Source organism: Tursiops truncatus, chromosome 12, assembly GCF_011762595.2.
Source record: "Tursiops truncatus isolate mTurTru1 chromosome 12, mTurTru1.mat.Y, whole genome shotgun sequence".
NCBI lineage: Eukaryota > Metazoa > Chordata > Mammalia > Artiodactyla > Delphinidae > Tursiops > Tursiops truncatus.
This window is the reverse complement of record NC_047045.1, coordinates 46093634-46103095: the sequence shown is the minus strand read 5'-3', so window position 1 is coordinate 46103095 and position 9462 is coordinate 46093634. Positions and strand designations below refer to the sequence as shown.

The 9462-nt window shown below is 39.2% G+C and overlaps 1 protein-coding gene across 7 annotated transcripts in view; it reads right to left on the bottom strand.

Moving 5' to 3' along the window:
* Positions 1–480: 480 nt before the first annotated feature.
* The window catches only part of DSE (dermatan sulfate epimerase), a 70092-nt gene continuing 61110 nt past the window's right edge, over positions 481–9462 (bottom strand). For all 7 annotated transcript variants that reach the window (XM_019929609.3, XM_033867648.2, XM_019929611.3 and 4 more), the window contains 3 exons: positions 7023–7262; positions 4418–4625; positions 481–2328 (listed from right to left, as the gene is read on the bottom strand). In XM_019929609.3, coding sequence (XP_019785168.1) covers positions 564–2328; positions 4418–4625; positions 7023–7262 — 2213 coding nt within the window. In that variant the 3' untranslated portion in view covers positions 481–563. The remainder of the gene's footprint in view (positions 2329–4417; positions 4626–7022; positions 7263–9462) is intronic.

Here is a 9462-nt window from a genome sequence, read left to right as displayed (position 1 = left end):
TATGTTATCTGAATAGTAACGCAATGTACAGATGCTGTTATTCACTTAACTCATGAATTACTCTCTAAGGAAGGTGACACCACCACACCAGGACTTATTAACATTTATTTTCAACATGACTACACCATTAAAAATTTTTTTCTGTATTTCTTAGAATTGTGTGCTTCAGTCTTTTCATAAAATAGTATCTGGAGATCGCTAATAGCATTAAATTAATATTAATAAAATCCAATTCTATCTAAGTCTTTTTCTCTTAAGAAGAAATATTACTTAAAACCAGACATTTTCTTCTTTTAAGAGCAGTATTATATGGACTGCTAATTCAGCCAAGCCACTTCCAAAAACACCATGTGACAACCAAGCTACTCTTATTCCTTTGATAAATTCTTTGCCTTTACCCATACTGATTTCTCCATGTCCCTGCTTTCTTGTGTGAAAGTACCTTCCCCTTAATTTGTTAAAAGAATCTGAGAAAAAAAATCCAGTAACAAACAAGGGCAATGATTTTATTTTTTGCACAGACTTGTGACCACAAAATGATCAAGCAATTTATAGCTTCAGTGCTAACACTGTGATTGGGAACAAGAAGAGTACAACCATAATAAAATACAGCTATCTATTAGAAGGACTGCATAAAGACATCTTTGGCCATGTAGGCTCTGGGCCCGCTGGAAATAAGTCAGTTGCATTGCCAACATGACAAAGAAAATGGCGATGTTCAGAATCAGGAACAGCCTGGTATACGAAGCAGACAGTGCTGGGGCTCTGCTGCGAGTCGTCGTCACCATCCGAGCCTGTCCAAACCGGCCTTTCATCAAATCACCATTTTTGTGTTTCTCATATGTTACATCTGCAAAATCTAAAAGGTCTTTCATTTCTTCATCTTCATCTATGGGCAGTTCTTTCTGTGCCAAAATCTGAGCTTTCTGTCGAATCTTTTTTTCATTGACTTCAATCTGTGCAAAAATATCAGGGACGGCATCCACAAATTTATAGCGCTTGCCTCCCCTTCGGTTTTTCTTGGACTTGCTCTGTTGCTGCTGCTGCTGTTGCTGTGATATGGCAAAAATCCTGTCGATGGCCTCCTCAGTCTGTCTCTTATCCGAAAATCTCAGTAGGCGCTCAGCAGTCTTCCTAAAGCTGGCTGTGTTCCGGACTCGGGACAGGATCTGCTTCTCCAGCAGCTGGAACACTGGCTTAAAATGCTGCAGGTTCTGTTCCACAATAGCGGCGTAGTCCTTCACCTCAGGGACAACGGTGCTCTTGATGGCTGAACTCCAGTCAAACAGAATTTTCTGACGGTCGGCAATGACCTGTGCCAAGGCCAACTGTTCTGTAGTCTCACCTGTCCACAGGTAAGTGGCGTAGGCATGCTCACCGGTGGCTATGAACACATCCAGTTGCTGAGAGTCTCCGTGGATGCTGAAGCTCTGAACGTCTATGGAGGGCCCTATGAAGAGGTAAGCTGCCCTGGTGATGGGACTTCGGAGGTGTGTGGTGACATTCACATAGTTGGTCCCATTGTAGGGATAGCCCCGAGGGTATGTCACTGAAGCAAAGGTTCCTTTCTCACTGTAGCCAGTATCATCCATCCAGTACATTTTATAGAGCCCATCTCGCTGCCTGATGAAAGCCCCATGGACCCCATCGACCACTGTCTCCTCAAAAGAAAAATCCACATTGTGGAAGAAGCCTGCTGCTGTCTCCAAGGGGCTGTCCTCTCCCAGGTGTATCTGATCCACGAGGAGGAGAAGCTGTGGATGCAGGAGGATCAGATTCCTCTGAACGTTCTTCAGATGGAGCTGGGGGTTATAAGCGCCCACACCCTCTCCTCGGATGAAAACCACCCCATTTTTCTCCATTGCAGCAACAACTCTCCCCTGAGAGCTAGCTGCCAGGTCATGCTTGTATTTAGACCATTTTGATGAACAGTCTTCTGTGACCTGACCTTCCCAGGGAGAAAAGCAGCTCTTGGACACAGCTGGGGAAAACATCAAAACATTGTTGAAGAAGGTATACTTTGGCCCATAGAGAGCCTCAGTAATGAAAGGCACACCGTTGGGAGCAAAAGTAAAGGAGTTTTGATCAGGATGTTCATGCCCTGCATTAAAATTTCTCCAGCCTTTGATCCAGTCTTTGTATTTGTTTCTGTGGACAATGTCATATATTGCACGTCCCCCAAGTTTTCCTGACTTGAAGGAAAGGAAAGATCTATTGATTTCTGCAGGCAGCGCACTTCCATAAGTCACAACACCCCAGTCTTCAAAATAATGCAATGCTGGGGTGCCAAAATCTGGAGGGGGGACAGATTTCAAGCTGGCGTCATACCTGAAAGAATCAATTTTTAAAAATTAAATGGTTTTCCGATAGAAGTGAAAGGAACACAGCAGAGCCGCGAGGCCACACGGCAACGTGGCTGGAGGAAACAACATAAAAATGCCACCCAGAGCACTGGCAGCGCAGACTGTATTAGGGGCATTTCTGAAAACACCCACGTATAATCAGCATGTGTAGGGGCATGCCCTTGGTGAATGGGAGAGGAGTGTGTCTTTACAACTGTGAAGGGTTTGAGCCGGAAATGACAGCTACTGATAATCGCTACGTGGACCCTCTTCACTTAATGATTTCAGAACTGCCACCCAAACGACGGGGGCTCATAGAATTAAGCAGCTCATCCAAACCTCTAGTTGAGGGGCTCCTATTCTAGGAAACCACATGTTAAGATTTGGACTTTAGCAATCCTTGAGTGCTAAGGAAGCACTGTTCTGCAAACAACTGATACTATTGAAAGTTCGGTAGAGTACTTTCTTCCCCCTCTAAAAAAATAAATTTAAATAGAGTCGAATTTCACGTATTAGATAAAATTTACTGCCAATACCACATCTAAGAATATGAATGGATGAAATTCAGGAAATGATCTAACAGTGGAGGATTTATGATCATGCCACCCACTGCCTAGCCCGATTCCAAGGTTTTGTTTTGTTTTAATCTGCAGATGATGTCATGCTTTTTTTGATATAAGTTTCTTATTTTAATTTATGATGTTTATTATCAAAGTAAGATAATTCACATTAAACTTTCACCGTGATTAAGAACACAGGTTTTGATTCAGGAAGGCTCCAAAAATAATAATGAAGATGACTGTTCACTTTTGGTGATCTGAGACAACAGCCTCGACAGGTTCATATGATTTGCTGCTCAAGGGAAGAAAGGCTCTAAGATACTTTTTCTCTAAAGTGAATCAGTCACCTATAGTAGAGTTAATCTTACTGATATTTATTTGATTTGGGCTGTTTTGTCTTTTGTTCTGGAGTCTCAGTTACGGACACGAGCAATTGTCTCTCTGCTTCAGTCTAGTGTACAGTGCTGGCTTAATTATGATGATTTAACAAATCCAGAAACAAGTGGAACTGGCCATCCTCCTCTCAGGTTTTGGTCAGTTTTCATATTCCCATAAAGGCACTTTCTGAATCAAATTAGAGTTAGCATTAATCTGACTCCTATAATCAGCTTTATAGAACTCTCTTGTTTATTTACGGGTAAGTGAAAAACACTATTAAGTAATTACTTCAAATACCTAAAAGGAGCCAAGAATGGTTGCATGTTAATATATGCAGTTCATCTGTGAAGACAGTTTTTAAAAATGCTGGTTAAATTATGACAGTTACCACTTTACTAACTTTTTTTTCCCTCTTGTTTAATTTTTTTTTTTGTACATGAAAAGAAGCAATCAAACCACAGCAGCTTACTTTGGAGTTGAATGCAAATTTCAGTAGCTTGAAAAGACATCAGGGATTAATGATTAACCAGTTCCCTGTAATTTTTATTTTAATTTATTAGATGCCAAAAATGTATTTGGCAGTACTTTAAAAAGGAGAGCCTGGCTTCTCCTTCTAGGCTTAAAAGATTAAGGCAAAAAAATTACATGGTTCTTTTATTATCAAAGTAAAACTGTCAAATACTGTCACCACTTTTAAATAGTTTTGAAAATTTAGCCACAGCTTTGCTATTAGAAGATTATAATGCTCCATTTATCAAAACAAAACATTTTACTACTTTCAGTTTTTTTTTTTGGTGTAATTATCAGAATAACTCAGTCTAAATTTCGTGGTTTTTCTCTTTATATGATTTCAAAAATGATGTAAATCAAAACACGCATATCTAGGAAATAGTGTGAGCCTAGGATTCTAATACATGTAAAGCAAAAACTGCAAACAGTAATTAGATCTTAAATGGAAGGAAATGTCTCTAACAGAATTTCAAAACTGTGATATGAACTGAATTGAAGCTGCGGGTACATAGGTGGCATGGAGAAAGTGTTAAAAAGTAGATTAGTTTTTCTTTTTTAATGTAAAAAAATTAGCACACTATACCCCTGGGTACAATTTCTCTTTAAAGCCAGTACAAGGTAGCATACCAGAGAAATTCTGTGTGAAGCGTACACCAGCGCTGCCCTTTGGAAGGCGTCCCTGGACCTTCCATCACACGGTTCCTTCTGATCTGGTCAGCCAACCAGTTACCACTGCCGTTACGCATGACAAATTTATCCAGGAACACTAATTGGCTTTCTGGACCATAAAACCAGTTGTAATTTGAGTCTGCAATAGCCACAGTTCTTTGAAACCCTGGGGAAAGAAGTTTGACAGAATTAAGATAAGTTTAAAACTGCCTACTTCCATCAAGGCCCAAACAATGATTCTCAATCCTGGTTCCAAATTAGACTCAATTGTGTACCTTGGATAAAAATAAGAAACAAAAAACCACCATGTCCTCACTCTACCCCAGGCCAGTTAATCAGAATCCTTCTAAAAGTCTTCCACAAACCTGTGTGCAAGTTTGTCATGTGGCAACTTGTCTTTGGTAATGGAAACAACTATTAATGCTTACGTTTGTTGCCTACCTTCCTCATTTTCTAATGTCCATGCTCCTTGCAAATATAATTGCATGGATACATGGGAGATCTATCCTCTTGTGCATGGTGAGTCCCTGAACCTGGAGTCAGCACTAGCTTTCCCACCAACTCATCCCACATCCCAGACCAAGATAATAACGTAAGGTGCTTCAACTTGGCATCCAATACAGCAGAAATTATAAGGTTTCGGGGAGAAACTGAGTTTCTATAGGAAGAAAATGAAACAATTCCAGAGAAGGTCCTGCCTGTATGTATTATTAGAAGTTGAAGAAAAGAGAGAAAATGTAAAGATCATAGTGGAATAGGTCAGAAAAACAAATGTAGGTAAGACCAGATAATGCTCCAGGCATTCTTGAAAAAGAAGAATGGAATAAAATTCTGGGTCAGACAGGAATAATCGTTACTAGAATAGCCATTGTAGAGAAAATAAAAAAGAAATGTTGTTGAGAACAGACTGACTTAACACAGAATCCCTTCTAAAAATGCCTGCATGACCATATTTCCATGATTTACAGCTAATGTTTTTGCTTCTAGCAGTTTAGTAAACTCTCGTCCAAGTAAATCTTACTATATAATGTGATTTTCTGAATCTTCTACTAACCTGTATCTTAAAAGCAGATGGGATGTTTTATTGCTCTGAATCCCCTGCCTATTATAGTGCCTGGCACGTAAATGTTCAATAAAGGTTGTTTTACTAATTGACACAAATACATCATTTCTCCTCTTAGAGGTGCTCATATTGTCTTTTCCACCTTAGGCAGTAGCCACATACATAGTTCACAGCAAACCCAAGCCCTGATGTGGCTGGCTGTTAGAACTCAGATCAAATTACAAAGCACTGAGACCTCTTAAAGGCCCTTGCTTTAGATGGCCTTTGTTTACCAAGATAAACTAAAGATAAAAGAGGCCTTTCCTGCATGCTTAAGGATAACCAAAACAATAGGGCTCCGCATGTGAGTCTAAACTAAATTTTTCTAAACTAAACATGGTTCTTTTGCTCTGCAGTATTTTTTTGATAACTAATCCAATAATGGAGTTTCTATCCAATCCATGTGTATATAACCAGAGCAAAAAGATTTAAAAACTGCATTGTTTGCTGTAGGTCTCGAATCATTCAACTAAAAAATTGCATTTCACTGAGGGAAAACCCACCCTGATGAAAATTTACCTCCTAAACTTTTTCTAACACGATAGTCCTGTTTAGAAATAAGGAGTTATAGGCTGTCCTAGAAATGAATAAACTCTTTATATATGTGTGTGTGTGTGTGTGTGTGTGTGTGTGTGTGTGTGTGCCAGTTCTCTTAAAAGGCTAAGCTACATAGCAACAAGAAATTAGAAGTTTCATAGAAATTCATTTTTATCTTTCTTTTTTTTTTTAATTTTCAGCTGTGTTGCGTGGCACGTGGGTCTTAGTTCCCCAACCAGGGATCGAACCCACGCCCCCTGTAGTGGAAGAGCGGAGTCTTAACCACCAGACCGCCAGGGAAGTCCCAGAAATTCATTTTTTGGTTTGCTTTCTATATCTTATACCACTTATTTCCATAAAATATTTTGAGTATTAACACATTATTGGCCAGGGGATTTCTGCAGAAACTAACGCCTGTGCCTGTAATACGTCTCTGGTCAAAAATGTGTTAAGAGAATACTAAACCCCCAATTTAAATATGTAGATGTAATCTTTTTTTTGAATCATGTTTGTATAGTTTGGAAGAAAAAATTTAAAACTAAAAAAGTAAAGTAGGATCAATTAGGGATCACACATAAAGGAAAATTAACATGTAATCATAATTTTTTTTGTTTCGTTTAGATTCATGAAAATGAGTTTGTATATGTACCCAAGTTTGTACACATACAAAAATAAAAGTACTGTGGAGGCTACAAATTATATTTGATCTGTAAAGTTCTAAGCTTTATAATACCTAAATCACATTAACTCTCCAAATATTCCTGGCTATACACAACTCTTGAATTATTCTTTGATTAAAAAAAAAATCCCTTTAACCTCAATATGGCTCAAATCCCATGTTTCTTTTCTTAGTCTAGTCCATCTTCGTAATCAGAAAAAATTACAGTAGTTTAATGTTTTCCCACTTCTAAGTCCTCACTGTACCTGGCAGGATGGTTCTATACATAAATGCAAAGTGTTGTTTAAGCCATGGGTGGCCAAAGTGGTTGATGTCAAAGTGCCTCTGAACAAGAAACATATACTGGAAGAGTGATCTAGTGGTGTAGCTGCCATATGCAACTCCTTCATAGAGGGAGCCGTCTGTCACCTCTCGGAGCAAGACAAGAGACTTCTCCATGATGGTCAGAACTTGTTTGGTCCATAAGTAAGCTTCTTGAAGATACCCTGAAAGATGAAAACACATGGAAACAATGACTAAGGCTGTAACAAACTAAAAACAAAAATATGGCCAAATAAAACCCTCTGAGTTATCTGACCAGTTTATACTGCAAATTGCATTTTGGAAAACTCTCACTTATCAACATTATAAATAACATCCTGCTAGTCCAGGTTTATGATGAGTCCATGATCTAAGTTAAGAAGTTCTTGAATACAGGTCATTTATTAATTAAAGACAAACCTTTAAATAAGTATCAGTCATTTCATAATCTTTAATAAACTGAAACCACACCACATCTAAGATTACAAACTGTACATACTTTATGTCTGCAAGAAAGGATCTGTGCCTTGAGACTTTTACTCAATTTTTCTAGAAAACACTGAAAATATTTTTGAAGTTTTCCGCTTCACAAAAACTGTCACCATTATCTTACAGAATTTTTAAAGAGCTGCAAATACTATAAATGCTACATGAATATTCTCCAACGTGTCCTGTTCTTAGAAGACAATACCTCATCCTTTACGTGGTTTTAGATTCCACAGCACTGGAAAAGGCAGCACAGTGGGGTGGAGAGACCATTGGAGTGGCAATCTAAAGGTGACAAAAATCAACTGGGAGTCCCTAATCTACCAAAAACGAGCCACGTGATTTTGTTCAAGCACTTCTTCCACCTGCCACATTTTTCAATTTCCCCAGCTGAAAATTAAAGGTCTAAAATTTTTTCTAAAATCCTTTTGACTCAGAAATGCTATCTTCCTATAATTCTTGTGAGACCAGCGTTCAGGCAACAATAACAAGTCCTCACATCTCGTAACATTTATAATTCACACGGCACCGAACATAATCTTACTTAATCCTTTTAACAACTCAATTATGCATTATTACCCCAAAATTACAGAAAGGTTGACTTGTCCTCTGGCATATGACTAAAACTGAACAGAACTTTGATCTGAACCTAGGTCTTTAGATGTAAGGTTTGTTTTGTTTGCTTGTATTTAAAATACACAACCCCTAAGGATAAAATTAAGCTCACTGCCTCCTAATGAGTGGACTTTTGTTGTATCACTCCCACAGACGTGCGTGTGATCACCCATGCTGAACCCTCTACCACAGTCTACTAGGTGTGCTGGGTATGGGGGCTTCCAGAGGCCCAGGCACCACCAGGTACCTCCCAGCCTAAATCCAAGGTTCCAGGCTAAGTAAGACCAAGCTCTCATCTCATGGGGGTGCAGCACCATTCTCAGGCTCTGCTGTGCAGAGGTTACTGTTAATTGTACACTGGTTCCTTCTCCCATCCAGCTCCACCCCTGACCTGCCAGCCTTCTGCATAGTTTTCAATTTCCATTAGTCACTAGAGTTTGAAAATCTCAATCATCCTCATCTTTTTTCTCTCTATATCCTCCATCTCCAATCAGATACCAATGTGACTGATGTTTAAAATTAGAACTGCTATTCACTGCTCCCCAGATATTACCTGATTTTCCTTATAAAAAGCCTATTCATGAGACGAGGCAACATCTACCTTTGTAAACTTCAAATCTGTCAATACAAGGTACCAATATTGTTGTTACTGATGCTCTGCCCTGTATTTTTTTTTCCATCTTCCATACACCTTGCCTGGAATGTTCATTATTTTCAGTTATCCATATCCTATCCATCCTTCAACGTTTCATGAACCATCTCAAACTCACCTAAAGAACCTTGTTCTCCTGAATTCAAACTTAACACACTCGTTGGATATTTAATCATAACTTCATGATCTCCCTTATTTCATTCCGTGGTAATATTAAAAGTATGGTGTAGTCATTTAAACATTTCACACCTGTCTTCGTTCCAACTGATTTGTAAACTGCATACGTGTGACCCTGTGGGTCCTGTATCCTAAGCCTTAAGACAGGGTTAGCAGAACAGAGGAAAAACCCTAACTCTCTCACTGCTGAAATTTCATCTGAGTCCAGTAGGAGCTACACCTGACTAAGCTACCTCAGTCAGTATCTACAAGGCTGCTCTGAGAACATGGAATGATTGGCACAGTGCGGCTGAGGTAGCTCCTAAAGTTAGAGCGAGGCTGCCAAGAAAGCCGGGGCTGTAAGTCTGATTATTAACTGAGATGTGCAGGACCAGAGATTTCACTCCTTCTTTTGTCCCATCTTCTTAGAAACGTGTGTGCTGCTTACGGAATGGCTCTGGGAGACTGCATCCCAG